The sequence below is a fragment of the Phyllobates terribilis genome, unplaced genomic scaffold (genome assembly GCF_046119375.1).
Source record: "Phyllobates terribilis strain yellow unplaced genomic scaffold, ASM4611937v1 Scaffold_7__3_contigs__length_470593459, whole genome shotgun sequence".
NCBI classification, from domain to species: Eukaryota; Metazoa; Chordata; class Amphibia; order Anura; family Dendrobatidae; genus Phyllobates; species Phyllobates terribilis.
The window spans coordinates 124,268,542-124,286,937 of record NW_027362767.1 but is presented as its reverse complement, the minus strand read 5'-3'; the positions used below and the strand labels follow the sequence as shown (position 1 = coordinate 124,286,937).

The 18,396-nt window shown below is 48.7% G+C and overlaps 1 protein-coding gene across 1 annotated transcript in view; it reads left to right on the top strand.

The window, feature by feature from the left end:
* The window catches only part of LOC141152928 (glycophorin-C-like), a 42,952-nt gene that overhangs the window by 18,330 nt on the left and 6,226 nt on the right, over window positions 1-18,396 (top strand). Inside the window, exon 2 of the mRNA XM_073637569.1 lies at window positions 7,498-7,542. Coding sequence (XP_073493670.1) covers window positions 7,498-7,542 — 45 coding nt within the window. The remainder of the gene's footprint in view (window positions 1-7,497; window positions 7,543-18,396) is intronic.

Sequence of the window (18,396 nt, the reverse complement as noted above, 5' to 3'; positions counted from 1 at the left end):
TCTAAGGCTGCGTGCCCACTATGCGTTTTTCAAGCGTTTCTGCAGTGGAATTTCCGCAGCGAAAACGCTAAAAAAACGCTTGGTAACACGTGCCCCATGGTCCCCAATGATAATCCGCATGTGCTGTGCACATGCTGCGGAAATTTCCGCTGCGGATTATCATTGCGGAACAATCCGCAGCATGTCCATTAATTTTGCGGACACGCAGAGTAATCGCCGCCATTGACTTGCATTGGACCGCGTGACATCCGCATCACTACATCTGTACAAGCGGATATCACAAGGTTCAATGTGCGGATGGTACCCAGGCTTGGAGAAGAGGAGACTCTCCGCCAGACCCAGGTACCATAGAAACTGTAAAAAAAAGAATTTAAAATAAAAAATAAAGATTATACTCACCTTCCGATGTCCCCCGGCCTCCTCAGCGATGCGATGGGCGGCTCGCGGTGGTGTGAAGACCTGACATGACGTCATTGAGTCATGTGACAGGTCACGCGACCGCTGACGTCGGCGGTCGCGTGACCTGTCACATGAATCAATGACGTCATGGCAGGTCCTTCACACCACCGCGAGACACCGGTGAGACCGAACGGAGCAGAGAAGGAGACCGGGGGCCATTGGAAGGTAAGTATAATCTTTATTTTTCACCATTCTTATTCTTTTTTATTTAACTATTACTTGGTCACACTATATAAATCCATGCCGGTTGCATGGATTTATATAGTGTGACCAAGTTGTCAAGCACTTTCCAAGTGATGTTAAAATAGCTTGGAAAAGAGCTTGATAACCCGCATGCAGAAATGCATGTAAAAACGCTTGACAAACGCCTCTACCTGGTGGGAAAAACGCATGTAAAATCCACATGCGTTTTTCCTGCCAGGGAGAAGAGTAAAAAATATGCAGCATTTCTGCATCGTGGACACATAGCCGGACTATGTTCACACATGTTGGGTTTTTCAGCGTTTTTTGCTGCAGATTTTTATGCAAATATTCAGCATTTTTTATGGCAAAATAGAATGGGGTTCTTTTTTTTTTTTACAGAACTTTATGTACATGCCTAAATAGAGACAAAAGGACAGTGAAAAAAAACGCTGAAAAAATGCACAAAAAAATGCATAAAAAAAACCACACAGGAAAACCTGCTTTTTTGACGCAACTGGTTTCCTTCCAGAGATTGGGTTTTGCTGCAATTTTGCTGAAAAACCCAACACAGCAAAACCCAACATGTAGCCTAAGGTTATGTTCACATATTGCATTTTTGCCGCGTTTTTTTTCTGCTGCAAAACCTGATCTCTTGCCAGGAGGTTTATTCTGGATTTTTTTCTTGTTTTTATGGTGTGTTTTTGTTGTGTGTTTTTCACTGTCCTTTTGTCTCTTTATGCATGTACATAAAGTTCAGTGACAAAAAAAAAATCTCATTCTGGTTTTGGCACAAAAAAAACGCTGAAAAACCAGAAACGTGTTTTTTGTTCACCGCCCATTACTTCCAATGGGTGAAAAAACGCTGAAAAAAAGGCTGGAAGAAGTGACATGCTCTATTTTCCAAAAAAAACATGCAAATCACAAAATCCTGATAAAAAAAAACATGATGTGCGCGTGAGATTTCTGGAATCTCATAGACTTTGCTGGTACAGTAAAACGCAGCTGCAAATTTGCATAAAAAATTTGCTTTAAAAACGCTAAAACAATTGAAGATGTGTGAACATAGGCTTAGTATTGACCCTGCATGATGACATTACTTGTCCCCAGTTTGCTCCTTAGGTCTCCCCAGTCCAGTGCCCTGTCCTAGTGTAAGTACAGATTCCTGTACAGGGGTTAAAGTGTGAAGGCGTGAAGACCAGGACAACACCTGGGATCTGGCAAAGGAGTGGCTGGTGCTAAGCAGTGATGTAGCTACAGTCCAATGGTCCCCGCTGCAAAAGTTGGATCTGCCCCACCCCCTACATGTTGGTCAGATGCATGGACCCTTGTAGCATTCTAAATCCTATAAGGACATACGTTCCCCCCATTATGTAGTAATGTCCCCTAACCTGTACTACTGTCCCCCATCATGGGTTTCTTTCAGGTATATATGTCCCCCATCCTAATATATACTGTATGTCACCCATCCTGGGCCCCTTGCAGGTATATATGTCCAACAATCATGGTATATATGTCCCTGGTCCTGAGCCCCTTCAACAATCCTGGTATATATGTCACCCAACCTGGGCCCCTTCCTGGTATATATGTCCCCATCCTGGTATGTATGTTCTGCATCATCTACAAGAATATAACTACTATAATACTGTCCCTATGTACAAGAATATAACTACTATAATACTGCCTCCTATGTACAAAAATATAACTACTATAATACTGCCCCTATGTGCAAGAATATAACTACTATAATACTGCCCCCTATGTACAAGAATATAACTACTATAATACTGCTCCTATCTACAAGAATATAACTACTATAATACTGCCCCCTATGTACAAGAATATAACTACTAGAATACTGCCCCCTATGTTCAATTATATAACTACTATAATTCTGCCCCCTATGTACAAGAATATAATTACTATAATACTGCCCCCTAATGTACAATAATATGACTACTATAATACTGCCCCTATGTACAAGAATATAACTGCTATAATACTGCCCCTATGTACAAGAATATAATTACTATAATACTGCCCATTTGTACAAGAATATAACTACTATAATACTGCCCCTATGTACAAGAATATAACTACTATAATACTGCCCCCTATGTACAAGAATATAACTACTATAATACTGCCCATTTGTACAAGAATATAACTACTATAATACTGCTCCTATGTACAAGAATATAACTACTATAATACTGTCCCCTATGTACAAGAATATAACTACTGTAATACTTCTCCTATGTACAAGAATATCACTACTATAATACTGTCCCCTATGTACAAGAATATAACTACTGTAATACTGCCTCTGTGTACAAGAAAATAACTACTATAATACTGTTTTCGTCTATAAGAAAATATCTAAAACACCTACATAAGTACAGGTGCATCTCACAAAATTAGAATATCATCAAAGAGTTAATTTATTTCAGCTCTTCAATTCAAAAAGTGAAACTTTCTGTTAATGTTGATGATTATGGCTTACAGCCAATGAAAACACAAACATCATTATCTCAGTAAATTAGAATACTTTATGGAAGCCCAGGTTGCTTTGATAGCAGCCTTCAGCTCATCTGCATTGTTGGGTCTGGTGTCTCTCATCCTCCTCCTGACAATACCCCATAGATTCTCTATAATAGATTCTCTATGGGGTTAAGGTCAGGCGAGTTTGCCGGCCAATCAAGCACAGTGATACTGTTGTGTGTAAACCAGGTATTGGTACTTTTGGCAGTGTGGACAGGGGCTGAGTCCTGCTGGAGAATGAAATTTCCATCTCCAAGAATCTTGTCGGCAGAGGGAAGCATGAAGTGCTCTAAAATGTCCTGGTAGACGGCTGCGTTGACTTTGGTCTTGATAAAACACAGTGGACCTACACCAGCAGATGACATGGCTCCCCAAACCATCACTGATTGTGGAAACTTCACACTAGACCTCAAGCAGCTTGGATTGTGCCTCTCCACTCTTCCTCCAGACTCTGGGACCTTGATTTCCAAAAGAAATGCAAAATTTACTTTGTATTTACTTAATGTCAATGACTGCCTTCTGGACATCTATGAAGTCAGCAGTCTTCCCTATGATTGTGGAGCCTACTGAAACAGACTAAGAGACCTTTTTAAATGCGCAGGAAGCCTTTGCAGGTTTTTTTGTTCATTATTCTAATTTACTGAGATAATGACTTTTGTATTTTCATTGGCTGTAAGCCATAATCATCAACATTAACAGAAATAAACACTTGAAATAGATCACTCTGTTTGTAATGACTCTATATAATATACTAGTTTCACTTTTTGTATTGAAGAACTGAAATAAATTAACTTTTTGATGATATTCTAATTTAATGAGATGCACCTGTATATATAAGTATTGTGATACTGATACAAATCAATACAATACAAAAACATTTTCAAACTTTTTTAACCAGGGTTCTCACTAGACTCATGTAGATGTTATCTTGGCCTCACCATCAGTTGTGAAAGTTGATGATCAAATTAATAATATTGCTATATTTTCCATTTGTTTGCTTTCTGAACCCATAATAATTATTTTAAGTACAGAGGGAGTCAATTATGTTACCAAACCACAGATTGCTGCAGCCGTGGAAAGAACTTTTGCTACACCTCGTCCACAACTAGGGGGCGCCTCACTGGTGCAAACACTGCGATATAGAATAAACTCCTAATAGACATTGGTGTGTATGTAGTATCTTTGTAGATTGCTCTTATTCTCATCCTCTGTGATGTTTTGGGGGGACGTGGACATTACATATGCTGAGCCCACTCACTATAAATACCATCTGTTGATTTTCTTTTTTTTTCACATGGAATTATTTTTTCGCCTTTGATAAAAGCCTTTAGCATGTGTGGCGCCCCTGAGGGTTCGACCGCCACAGGAATGCTGCACTTCTTTAATGGAGTGTAGTGTTCCTCCTCTGAGGTATGGCCAGTGTGATAGTTGTGACCTAACCTTTTGCATCCAACACCACACTTCTCCACCAGAGGGAGCTAGTATGCACTAGGTGCTGCTCCCCTGGTTACATGGAGACTGGGGAACACAAAGTGGTAGGAACCAGTTAGTGGGTGAGGGTGGAGGACTTACCAGTAAGTTACACTTTAGATTTCATATTTATTAGAATGCCATCTTTGATCTTGGTCTTTTGGTCCTAGTTAGTCGGTTCTAGTGGTCGTACTGTGTTGTCAAACTACTGTGTGTTAATGTGACTTCCCTCCGGGAGCGCAGATCCTGTGTGGGCCTGCATCGGTAAGGGACACAGCCCTCGTACCCTGGCCTTGGGACGAGAGGTAGGTTGCAGCGAAGGAATGTCTCAACCCGGCCAAGGACCAGGATCAAGAAGGCCCGGGAGCTTTAGAGTGGGGCTCCCCAGCAAATGGGTCCCGGGGAGGATACAGACGGAGCGGAGTACTCCACCTGTCCTCGCCTACCTGATCTATTCAGAGGGATTCCGGCTGCAAGAGGGGTACCGGCCCCCGACACCCGACCTTGTACTCTATGTCCTGGATGGGAAAGCCCGGTTAGGCCCTGAGGATCCCACCGGCATCGGATGGAGAAGAATTGCCACCCGTGCCCTAGTCCTGAGAGGAGCTCAGAGGGAGACCCGGCCTATCTACACACGCACAGATGGGAAAGGGTGAAGTCTGTAGTGCAGGAACACTCTGGTGTAGGGTCGCTACCGAACACTGGACTTTCTCGGAGGTAGTCGGACCCCCGTCCCTGGTGGCCGCAGGACTCCGCGGGGAGCAGGGAGTCGCCTTCCCGCTGTCATCTATAGGTGTGTAAAGCCTTGGAAGTTCACCCCTATGGCCTCCGGACTGTTCATTACGCGCCATACCATGCGACACGGTGCCCGTACTCCCCCCACTACTGCTCCCCCCTCCATCCTGTTTGCCGACCCTGAGGCCTTGCTCCGCCTGTGGGGAGCAGTGAGAACTTTAGCCGCCATGACACCGTGCCTCAGCGGACTGTAGCAGCGCTGGTGACCCTTCACCAGGCACCACAGGTGGCGTAGTCGTTAAAATAAGCCACTCAACCTGGACGAGCCCATTCCATCTCTTTTTTAGTGTGACGGCCCTGAGCACAGGTCGGGCCCGGGCCACGGCTACATCCCATCTCTCCATCACAGGGCCCAACACTGAGTCCCCCAACATCCAGGGTAAAACACGGGCTTCTCTGAGTAGAGGCGTCACACATGGAAAGAATGAAATCATTGGTGTGTTGTAAAATCATTTCTAGAAGTTGTGATCACTTTTCTTTCATATTGACAATATTTTGCTGACACCAAACGTGGGGTCTATAGGATCATGCAGCCCGAGCCCTCACCTGCTGCCACATTTCCCCCACAATACAGTCAGAACGATGGGGCCGGAAATTTATTTTGCAGCTGTTTTTGGTGCATTCAAAAATAACATTTTATCAAGTTTTTAGCATTTCTGAGAGTCTGGAAAAAAGAGCAAATTCTTTTCTTATTAATCATGGAAACCCACAGGCGTTAAAGATATTTAACCATTAAAAGCTCCCATGCGTCTAACCATTTAAGGGAATTTTTTACCAGCATAATGTAGAGACAGAGACCTTGATTCCCATGATATGTCACTTTCTTGGCTGCTTGCTGTAGTTTTGATAAAATCATTGTTTTATTAGCAGGAAATAAGCACTGGAGGAGAAGTAAATCTGCTGCTGTGTAGTCCTCCATACTCATGAGCTCTGTATAACCCCACCCACACCACTGATTGGCTGTCAGGATTCCTGTTGTCTTTCTACAATTTGGCCACTAGTGGCTGGTATTGTTCACCTTAATAATTGTGATGCAATTCCACTCCTTACCACTGGAGGCTACTGCTGTGTTCTGAAATTGCCCTTTTTCTAAGATGGCAGATTCTGAACCTTTGGAATCCATCTTGTTTCCTGTTTGGGCCTACTTAAAGCCAGATGGATCTCTCACTCAGTGCTTGAGTATTGTGTTTAGCTGTTTAGTCTTCCAGTCTCCAGCTCCTGAACATTCTTACCCACTGTTCTCACCTATCTACAGATTGTTTCCTACAACTCTTTTGCTAACTCTGAGAACTTCTCCTAACCCTTACTGTTTCTGCTTGTGCTCCTTTGGCCACTGGATTCCCGCAGTGCTATGCCAGTATCGTAACATTGGCAGCTCTCTGCCTATGCACAGTGCACACATGAAGCAGCCAATCAGTAGGGTGGGCAGGGTTATGCACAGCTCAGCATTCAGAGAACTGATTGATCTCCTGAAGCGAAAACAGGGATTGTATCCAAGTTATACCAAGTAGTTGCTGGAATCAGCTTCTACATTATGCTTCTATCAGATGGGGTAGTAACAACCAGATTCACTTTTAACCTGTTAAACAAAAGTATTACAAAATTGCCAAATTGAGAAAGGGTTAAAATGATACCCCCATGATAAGACAGCTTGATAGCAATGTCTGTGAATGTTATGAATATACACAGAGCAGGCAGCAGGGTGGGGAAATAAGGGAAACCAATGATCAAAAGTGACGGACAGCATGAATTACATGGGGATGAGAGCAGTAATGAAATCCTCTGGTGACCCGGAGGACAAACTTCCCAGGAGGAGCCGCCATTTCCTCAGACTAAATAAGATGCTACATCCTTGATTCCAATCTGTGACTGCAGGAAGCCTGATGATGTATACACTGTATACTGTATATACATGACAGGGACAGGATTTTCTGCAGTTTCCTGATATGTTATTTTATTGTGCTATTCATCAAAGAAAGGGTTTGTTTTTTAACAATTAACGAATGTAGGCAGTAAAAATGTAAGTTTATTTTATTTCTGATGTTTTCACAGCTCCTGAAATATCCAGCAGTGGAACAGATGGCGTCATTATTGGGGGTAAGAAATCTGATTCTAGTAGAAAAGGCATACACGATCCAGCATGGGAGTTCAGTATTAAATTGTCAGAAATCGTATGTGACGACCATGCTGCTAAACATAAAAAACTATAAGACCAGGTTCAGACAGCTGCATTTCACAGTCTGTATACTGACAATAAATGACCGCCTCTTAGTAGTGTTGAGCGAGCATGCTCGACACTGCTCGGTACTCACCCGAGAATCTCGCTACTCAGGATGTTCGGCGAGCACCGAGCATTTCCGGGTTACTCGGGCGGGAGCTCGGGTCTCCGCCCTGCGCGTTTAGCGCTCTTTACAGAGCCAATGAACATGCAGGGATTGCCAGCCAGTCACTGTAATGCTGCAGCCATGTTGTTTGTGGGCATTACAGTGATTGGCTGGCCGCACAGCGTCACCTCGAGTATTTAAAACCGGGCACCACCATCTTGGACAGAGTCGCTCCAGATCAGACAGTGTAGGGTCAGTGCTGCAGAGCTAGGGAGAGATTTATACTGCAAAATAGTTAGTGCAGGGTCTCTAAAGCCTGTCAAATCAAACAAACAGTCCTTCTCAGGACTAATTTCCATCCCAGATATGAGGCAGGCAGGCAGGCAGGCAGGCTGTATAGGAGACGGAGTGGTTATATCACCAAACACTGCATTACAGTCCTGTGTGCTGCTCCTGCTGATCAAATTGCTAGACTTATCCCCAGGTCTCAGGGGCCAGGAAAAATCCTTTTTTTCCATTTAAATCCTGTTGTTTTTTTTTTCCTCAGTCAGACTGTACAAACACCCGTCTTATTAACCTTTTGGTTTCCCCCCCCCAAAAAAAAAAAAAAAATTGAGTGTCTCGCTGACTGTTCAGACACCAATATATCTGTTTAAAAGAGTGGTGTAGGCCAGAGAACTAGAACTGTGTCGTTCCTCTTCCATAGTTAAAATCTGAGTGTTATTAACCTGCTTGCCTTTTTTCCATAAAAAAAAAACATTTTGAGTGTGTCGCTGACTGTTCAGACACAAATATATCTATTTTAACAAGTCTGGTATACACCAGGAAATTATAACCGTGGTTTTGCAGTTCCACGGTTCAAATCTCTGTATTATCCACTTTTTGGTCTTTTTGGCATAAAAAAAAACATTTTCAGTGTCTCGCTGTCTGTTCAGACACCAATATATATGTTTAAAAGAGTCTGGTGTAGGACAGAGAACGAGAACTGTGTTTTTCCTCTTCCACGGTTCAAATCTGGGTGTTATTAACCTGCTTGCCTTTTTTCCATAAAAAAAACAGTAATAGAGTCTCTCTGACTCTTCAGACAGAAATATATCTGTTTAAAATATTCTGGTGTAGGCCAGATAACTAGAAGTTTGGTTTTGCAGTTCCACGGTTCAAATCTCCGTATTATCCAGCTTTTGGCCTTTTTTACATTAAAAAGAAACAGTAATAGTGTCTCCCTGACTGTTCAGACACAAATATATCTGTTTAAAATATTCTGGTGTAGGCCAGATTACTAGAAGTTTGGTTTTGCAATTCCACGGTTCAAATCTCAGTATTATCCAGCTTTTGGCATTTTTTACATAAAAAAACAGTAATAGTGTCTCCCTGACTGTTCAGACACAAATATATCTGTTTAAAATATTCTGGTGTAAGCCAGATAACTAGAAGTTTGGTTTGGCAGCTGCACGGTTCAAATCTCTGTATTATCCAGCTTTTGGCCTTTTTTACATAAAAAAACAGTAATAGTGTCTCCCTGACTGTTCAGACACAAATATATCTGTTTAAAATATTCTGGTGTAGGCCAGATAACTAGAAGTTTGGTTTTCCTCTTCCACGGTTCTAATCTCCTTTTTATTACCCTTTTTCCATTGATAGTGCGAGTGTAAGCTATTTTACTTCATTTACAATGGGCAAGGCGCGTGGCAAGGGACGTGGAACTGGACATTCTGGTGATGGTGCGTGTAGAGGACGGGGCCGTGGCCAAGGTGAAAATGTGCCACAATCAACAGCCACATCTTCTCGCTCCCACTTCTTGACCGAATTACTAGGGAAGCACACTACAACACCAGTATTGCAAACTGATCAGTGTGAACAGGTTATTAATTGGATAGCAGATAATACTTCCAGTTACCTGGGCACTACCACCTCCGGTCTGTCTTCCACACGGTCAAGTTTTAGTAGTCGCGAGTCTCGACCGCATACTCCTCCTCACCCTGATGCTCCTTCCTCCCACCATGCCGAGTGTCGTCAGACAGCAACTGATCCCAAAGATGGACACTCTGAAGAACTGTTTACTGGTCCATTTCCATATTTGTGCTCCTCGCCTGCTCCGCTTGAAGTGGTGGAACAGGAGATCCCATGTAGCGATGCCCAAATATTTGAACAGCCATGGCCAGAGGAAGTCGACGCTGGCAATTTGTCACAAGAGGTGGACGATGACGAGACACAATTGCCACGAAGTGAGGAGGAGGATCGTGGTGCGCAAGTGGAAGAGGAGGAGGTGGTGGATGATCTAGTAAATGACCCAACGTGGCAGGAGGACACACAGAGCGAGGCCAGCAGCACACAGGGGGAGGGAGGCAGAGTACCCCGACAGGCAGGAAGAAGCAGTGTGGTGGCCGCACACAGAAGGCGGGCAACAATTCCCTGTAACGCCAACAAGAGGGAAGTTGCCAGTACAACCGGTAGGTCTTCTAGTGTCTGGAATTTTTTTAAAGACTCTGCTGATAACCCCATGAAGGCCATTTGTACCACCTGCCATGCCAGCATCAGCAGGGGTGACAAAACTACAAGCCTGACTACCACAAGCATGATAAGGCACATGGCAGCAAAGCACCCGACTTTGTGGGGCGAACCCCAGGGTCCACGACCAGTGTCAGCGGGTATCACCACTGCTTCTTCCGCTGTTGTGCGTGTAAGAGAACCCCCTGTTGTGCGTTCAAGGCAATCCCCTGTCCATACTGCATGCAAAGTTGCCCCCTCCTCTCAGTCTTCACTTGTTATGGCAGTTTCTCAAGAAACACCATCAACGTCCACGTCCACGTCCCACCTCAGCGTTCAATTGTCCATATCCCAGAGCTTTAAACGAAAGCACAAATTCGCAGCCAACGCCCCACAGGCCACAGTCCTAAATTCGCACATTTCATGACTGCTTGCGTTGGAAATGCTGCCTTTTAAGCTGGTGGAGACAGAATCCTTCCGCAACCTTATGGCGGTGGCCATCCCTCGGTACTCGGTCCCCAGCCGACACTATTTTGCCTGGTGTGCCATCCCCGCACTACACAAGCATGTGTCCCAAAACATCTGCGGTGCCCTCAACAACGCTGTTACTGGGAGAGTCCACCTGACAAAGGACACGTGGACAAGTGCTTGTGGCCAGGGACGGTACATCTCCCTGACGGCACACTGGGTAAACACAGTGGAAGCCGGGACCCAGTCGGACCTTGGGATGGAACACATCCTCCCCACACCGAGGATTGCGGGCCCTATGTCAGTCAGAGTTGCCCCCACAGTGTACAGCTCCTGCGCATCATCGTCCTCCTCCTCATGTTCAGCCTCCATCTCAGATATCACCACATCAGTTACAAGCTGGAACCACTGCAGTACTGCCTCAGCCAAGCGGCAACAGGCTGTGCTGAAACTCAAGCTTAGGTAATAAACCTCACACTGCTTGTGAGTTGTGGACAGCTGTGAAAGAGCAGGCAGATCTGTGGCTGAGACCACTGAACCTACATCCAGGCATGGTCATGTGTGAAAATGGCCGTAACCTGGTGGCGGCTCTGAGGCTAGGCGAGATCACACACGTACCATGCCTGGCTCATGTGCTTAACCTCGTGGTTCAGTGGTTTCTTAAATTGTACCCCGATTTGCCAGATCTGCTCGTCAAAGTACGCCGCCTGTCAGCTCATTTTCGGAAGTCAATTACAGCTTCCGCCATCCCTGCTGTGTTGCAGCAGCGTTTGCAGCTTCTGGCACACGGACTGGTGTGTGATGTCCCCACACGTTGGAACTCTACCCTAAACATGTTGCAAAGAATTTGTGAGCAGAAGAGAGCAGTTGTGGAGTACCAGCTGCAACAAGGATGTCGATATTCAGGTCAGACTCCACACATAAGACCTCAGGAGTGGACCTGGATGTCTGACATATGTACCATCCTGACAAACTTTGAGGAGTCCACCAAGATGGTGAGTGGCGATGACGCCATCATTAGCGTCAGCATCCCACTTGTCTGTCTTTTGCAATGCTCTCTGCAGAGAATTAAAGAGGAGGCATTGCAGCCAGAGTATGAAGAGATGGATTAAGAAGCCGTAACGGGTGATTACACACAACCCAGCCTCATATCATCCCAACGTGCATTTGGGGACAATGAGGGAGAGGAGGAGGAGGATGAGGAAGAACAGGAGCTGGTATCATGCGCTGTAGACGGTAGTACCTGTACAACTGTCATACCGTCGGTTCAGCGTGGGTGGCCTGAGGACAGGGGGGAGGAGGAGGAGGAGAGCATGGTCAGTCGTCATCTTGGTGAGGACACGGAAATCTTGCCCGTTACCAGTCTGGCACGCATGGCTGACTTTATGTTACGCTGCCTTAACCGTGACCCTCGCGTTGTCAAAATGTTGGGTGACAGTCATTACTGGTTGGTGACACTTTTAGACCCCCGCTACAAGGAGAACTTTCACTCTCTTATTCCTGAGGTGGAGAGGTCTACAAAAATGGGGCAGTACCAGAAGGCCCTTGCTGCAGAACTGTTAAAAAAATTCCCATCTGAACACTCTAGCGGCAGAGGTCACAGTTCGTTGCCAGACCAAGGCGTACAGGTGAGAGAGACGCAACTCCAATCCAGCAGAGGTCAGAGGAACACTGTCAACATTCTGGGACAGTTTTCTGAGACCCGCCTAGCTTACAGACCCTGAGGCGCAGGGTACTTGACGCGCCCCCTGGGCCTGTGCTGTGCAGGGGGATACCCGGAGCCGGATCGCTGGGATGCTGGGGGTTGTAGTTCTCCGTGGCGGTGACCCGGTCCGTGCCCAGGGCGGTCAAACCAGTGGCAGTCTTAATGTATAGCAAATGTCCGACTACGCCACCCGTGGATTGCGGTCAGTGGGGACCGCCGCTGCAAGGCAGACCGCTGGGGCTGATGGTATACACAGCTTAGGTAGTGTGACTCCCCACGGGAAGAGTGCAGCCCCAGGGCAGTTAGTGTGAAAGATGATGGGAGTGATGGTGTGAGCGTCCCAATACTAATGGTGCTGGTGTGACGATGAAACAGAGACTTGTAATTGCAGTTTTCAATGCTTTACTCACAGTTCTTTATCAGGTCACTTGTGCGCAGTTAGGACCGCCCGAGTCATGCTGCGTCCACCAGGTGAGGGACTCGGTCAACTCCCAGGCAATTCCAGAGTGTGGTTCAGAGCTCCCTTCTCTACCTTTCTCTGGCCGTCCCCACCAGTGACCCACCTTTGTCCAGCTTCCTCGGGCCTTCTGTTGGCGAAACCTTCTCTCTGGTTTCCCTGACCCTATGTGGTATGCTTTCCTGGTGGATGTAGTGAGGGGTCGCACCAAGATGTGGTCACAACCTCCGGTTTTGGCTGAGGATTAGTCGCCTCCACCAATTTGGGTTCCGGTACCCTGCTCTGCCAATCTTTCACCCTGTATCTCCTCTGGGCATATGGGGTTCCTTCTGTCCTCTTGTTTCTGGGCCTTTCTCTGTGTTCCTTGCTTCCTTTCTCCTCTGTTCCAGTTCCTTTCTTACTTTCCTTTCCGTTCCTTCTCCTCTCTCTTTCTGCTGCTTCTGGCCTCCACTCCAGGCCTGCCTCTGGAGCTGGGCCCAGACTGAGCCGCAGCTCCCTGTCAGCCCTCTCTGGCTGAGCTCCTCTCCTCTTCTCCTCCTGACTGAACTGAACTCTGTTCTAAGATGGTGCCCACCTTATATACCTCCTTCTGACACCCGAGCCCAGGTGACTAGCAACCAATGGGCTCCTACCTATGCCCAGAGACCCACCCCTATCTGCTCCTACACCACTGGGTGTACTTTCCCCTCCCCACTCCAGTCAGGGAGAGATGCTGTCGTGCCTGCACTTCTATCTTGTGGGAGCACTGTTGAGCTGTCTCTCGGAAATGGGGTGTGTGGTGCATGCAGCCTACCGAGTCCTGGTCCACACTCCATCCTTACACGGGAGTGGAATACCACACCTCTGGTTCGAGGTGCAATACCCCTGTAGCAGCCGAGCCCTCGGGGTGCTACATTCCCCCCTGGTAAATCACAGCACGTCCTCGGGCTGGAAGAGAATAAAACAATTTAAAAACATACAAATTTTTAAAGTGCACTCGCATATAAGACATAAACCATAAACTCATCCCTTTATGGGAGGTACTCTTCTCTTTTTAACGTTACTGGTTACAGTTTCATAAAACATTATAAGACTTTCTTCATACACGTACAATACTATAGGCTCCTTTAGCAGCAAATTAAACTTTCTAATATAAAACATTTTCAAGTAAAACATATTCTTGGTTTCTGGCCGCTGTGCAACTTGCGACCAGGTAAAGGTGCAACAATCCATTTAATCCTGAGGTAGACGTTGCAGTCTTTTTATAAAACCAGTAGGGGGCGCTTTAAGAAGCGCAACTATATACAAGGGTGGCCGCTCTCAGTCCTCGGCCAGGTAGGGAGGGGGATGGCTGCTCACAGTCCTCAGCCTGGTAAGGGATAAGGAGGGGTAACTTTAGCAGGAAACAGTCCCTTTAACAGTTCCACACTAGTCCCAACGGGGACCCCACTTCAATCAGCAACAGTTCTCATACCCCTGACGGGTAACTATTTACAGTTCCACTTTACCGTTCACTGGTAACGGTGTCCTCCTGATGCTCCTTGCTCTTCCGGGTAATCTTCTGGTCTGTCCGGACCCTCAGTGTACTCAGTGTCTGGGCGGTACTGCAGTTCCTCCTCTGTGAGCTGGTGAACGTGGAGGGCGTACAGTCCTTTTGCGCCCTTGTGCCGGGTGTAGGTGACCACGTCGCCGGGGTACAGGTCACGGCCGTGATGTCCCTCTGGCAAGTGGCTTTCGACGTCCCTTCTAGTGACGAAGACGTCGGTGTCAGCCTCCGGGTCTCTGATGAAGCCCCAGCCGTGCTCCAGCTGGAACTTGACTACGGTCCCGGTGGCTCTGGGTCCGCGGATGGCGTGGGTGTCTTGTTGGGCCCTCCTCTTTTGCTCCGCGCTCCTGGCCTGGAGTCGCTCCTCCCTGATGCGCCTCTGCCGCCGCTCCCTTTCATAGGTGGCCAGCTGTTGACGGCAGCAATCCAGGCACTGGGCTGCTTCTGCCCGGGTCTCCTGGGTGAACCCCATGAGACTCTCGCCAGTGGGGTCCCATGCAAACTGGACATCCTCCAGCGGGGGTGGAGCGATGTTGGCAGGCTCCGGGGCCGGGATCAGAGGCTCGCTCAGGGGTTGTTCTCTCTGAAGATGGGGGTTGACAAACTCCGGTGGCCACTCAAAGGGCAGCCCGTCCGGGCTGGTATGTTGGGCGTACAGGTCCGCACCCAGGGGTGGCACCACGGTCTTCGGACGGGTGGCAGCGCCCGGGGGCACTCGGCCTTGCGACCAGGCCGGAGGTCGCTTGTTGGTCGCGCCCGGGGGCGGCACCGCCAAGGTGGGGGGGCTGGTGAGGCAGCGGCGCCCGACCGTGCTGGGCCTTGCGTACTGGCCTGTGATGTCTCCCGCTTTACAGCGCCCGGGTTCAGAGGGCACAGCGCGGGGCTGGGCGTGATGACGGTTCTCGCTGCCTGAGGCCTAGCTGGTGGCGGTGGAGGCGTGGTCTCAGGTATGGTCGCCGGGGCCTCGGGTCCCGCAACGGAGGGTGAGGGCAGGCTGGTGTTCCCAGAGCTTGGGGTGGTGGCGTCCCCATTACCTGCCTCGGTCTCCGTGGCCTCCTCCGCGGCGTCATCTGCAGCTGCCGCTCCCTCTTCTCCGCGCCCAGCGGTAAGCGCGCTGCCCGGTTCCGGCGAGGTCCTCCGCTGGCTGCCTTCGTGCTGACGGGCCATCTCCTCTCTCCACCCGGCAAACACATCCCGCTGCGCCCGGACCATCTTCCTGTTCAGGTCTTCCAGCGCTGCGCGCGCACTGTCCGGGTCTCTAGGCAGCTGGGCCAGCAATTCTGTCAGGCTGCAAGGTGGCTCCGCTTGCAGCAGGCTGCGGGCCAGGGTGCTGGTGGAGTTCTCTGCTCCCTCCATCTCCGGGTGCAGCAGGTCCAGACTGATCCAGGCCGCACCCAGCCCCTCAGTTTTCTTTCCTATCCGCCCCCATAGGGGTTGGTCTTGGGGGCATCTGCTGACAATCACCTTCAGGGGCAGCCCCCCCACGTTGATGGACATCCCCACTGCTGCATTCATTGCTGGTGGGGGCGGGCTCCTCCTTTGGCGCCATTCTGGGACCTGGCCCACGATGGGAGGTGGCTTCCTGCTGTCTTTTGGTGCGCACATAATGGCGTCCGCTCTGGCAGGGTGGGAAAAACGGATGAAGATGGCGGGAAACGGTCCAAAATGGCGTCCGACGGCGGGAATCGGCTCCGGATGGCGGGAAACGACTCCGGACGGCGGGAAACTTCTGGAAATGGCGGGAGACTTCTTTTTAAGGTACATGTGCAGTTTTCTTCAGGCACGCAATACCCGCTTGTGGCGGGTTGGTAATGATCCTGCCGACTACACCAAAGTTGACGCGCCCCCTGGGCCTGTGCTGTGCAGGGGGATACCCGGAGCCGGATCGCTGGGATGCTGGGGGTTGTAGATCTCCGTGGCGGTGACCCGGTCCGTGCCCAGGGCGGTCAAACCAGTGGCAGTCTTAATGTATAGCAAATGTCCGACTACGCCACCCGTGGATTGCGGTCAGTGGGGACCGCCGCTGCAAGGCAGACCGCTGGGGCTGATGGTATACGCAGCTTAGGTAGTGTGACTCCCCACGGGAAGAGTGCAGCCCCAGGGCAGTTAGTGTGAAAGATGATGGGAGTGATGGTGTGAGCGTCCCAATACTAATGGTGCTGGTGTGACGATGAAACACAGAGACTTGTAATTGCAGTTTTCAATGCTTTACTCACAGTTCTTTATCAGGTCACTTGTGCGCAGTTAGGACCGCCCGAGTCATGCTGCGTCCACCAGGTGAGGGACTCAGTCAACTCCCAGGCAATTCCAGAGTGTGGTTCAGAGCTCCCTTCTCTACCTTTCTCTGGCCGTCCCCACCAGTGACCCACCTTTGTCCAGCTTCCTCGGGCCTTCTGTTGGCGAAACCTCTCTCCGGTTTCCCTGACCCTATGTGGTATGCTTTCCTGGTGGATGTAGTGAGGGGTCGCACCAAGATGTGGTCACAACCTCCGGTTTTGGCTGAGGATTAGTCGCCTCCACCAATTTGGGTTCCGGTACCCTGCTCTGCCAACCCTTCACCCTGTATCTCCTCTGGGCATATGGGGTTCCTTCTGTCCTCGTGTCTCTGGGCCTTTCTCTGTGTTCCTTGCTTCAATTCTCCTCTGTTCCAGTTCCTTTCTTACTTTCCTTTCCGTTCCTTCTCCTCTCTCTTTCTGCTGCTTCTGGCCTCCACTCCAGGCCTGCCTCGGGAGCTGGGCCCAGACTGAGCCGCAGCTCCCTGTCAGCCCTCTCTGGCTGAGCTCCTCTCCTCTTCTCCTCCTGACTGAACTGAACTCTGTTCTAAGATGGTGCCCACCTTATATACCTCCTTCTGACACCCAAGCCCGGGTGACTAGCAACCAATGGGCTCCTACCTATGCCCAGAGACCCACCCCTCTCTGCTCCTACACCACTGGGTGTACTTTCCCCTCCCCACTCCAGTCAGGGACAGATGCTGTCGTGCCTGCACTTCTATCTTGTGGGAGCACCGTTGAGCTGTCCCTCGGAAATGGGGTGTGTGTGGTGCATGCAGCCTACCGAGTCATGGTCCACACTCCATCCTTACCCGGGAGTGGAATACCACACCTCTGGTTCGAGGTGCAATACCCCTGTAGCAGCCGAGCCCTCGGGGTGCTACATACTCTCCCAAGGAGTGGAAAGTTTCAAAAGATGCTGAGGGAGTACCTTGCCGACCGTACCAGCGTCCTCCGTGATTCCTCTGTGCCTTTTAATTTTTGGGTATCCAAGCTGGACCCTTGGAATGAACTTGCTCTGTACGCCTTGGAGGTCCTGGCCTGCCCTGCCGCTAGCGTGTTATCGGAGCGTATTGTTAGTGCCGCTGGAGGAATTATAACTGATAAGCGCACTCGCCTGTCAACTGACAATGCTGACAAGCTGACCCTTATCAAAATGAACAAGGGCTGGATTGGGCCAGACTTCTCATCACCACCAAATGACAGCAGAGTAACATAAAGTCAAATCCGCTGTGTTATTTCGGGAGGTGTATTCCCATGCACCGTTTCACACCCACACATGGTTATACGCTTCCTCATTTCGGCTTTATTTTGCTCTTCTCCTTATCCTCAGCCTCCACCACCACTATATCACTAGGGTGACCGTGGTCTGTGTTGCCAGCATTGCAAGTTCCTCCGTCCTAATTTTTTGCAGCTTTTGCTTGGAAGGCAAAGGCAAAGACTATGGGAGACCCACTCCCCAATAATGGGATTAATGTTTTTAATATGCTGTACTGCATGGCTCTTGTAAGGGGCATGAAAACCATCTTGTTAAGCTACTGCGACCTCCACCACTCTTCCAAGGGGCATTAAAACCGTCTTGTTAAGCTACTGCGAACTCCACCACTCTTCCAAGGGGCATTAAAACCATCTTGTTAAGCTACTGCGACCTCCACCACTCTTCCAAGGGGCATTGATATTGTCTTTTTATTCCACTGTGACCTCCACGTCTC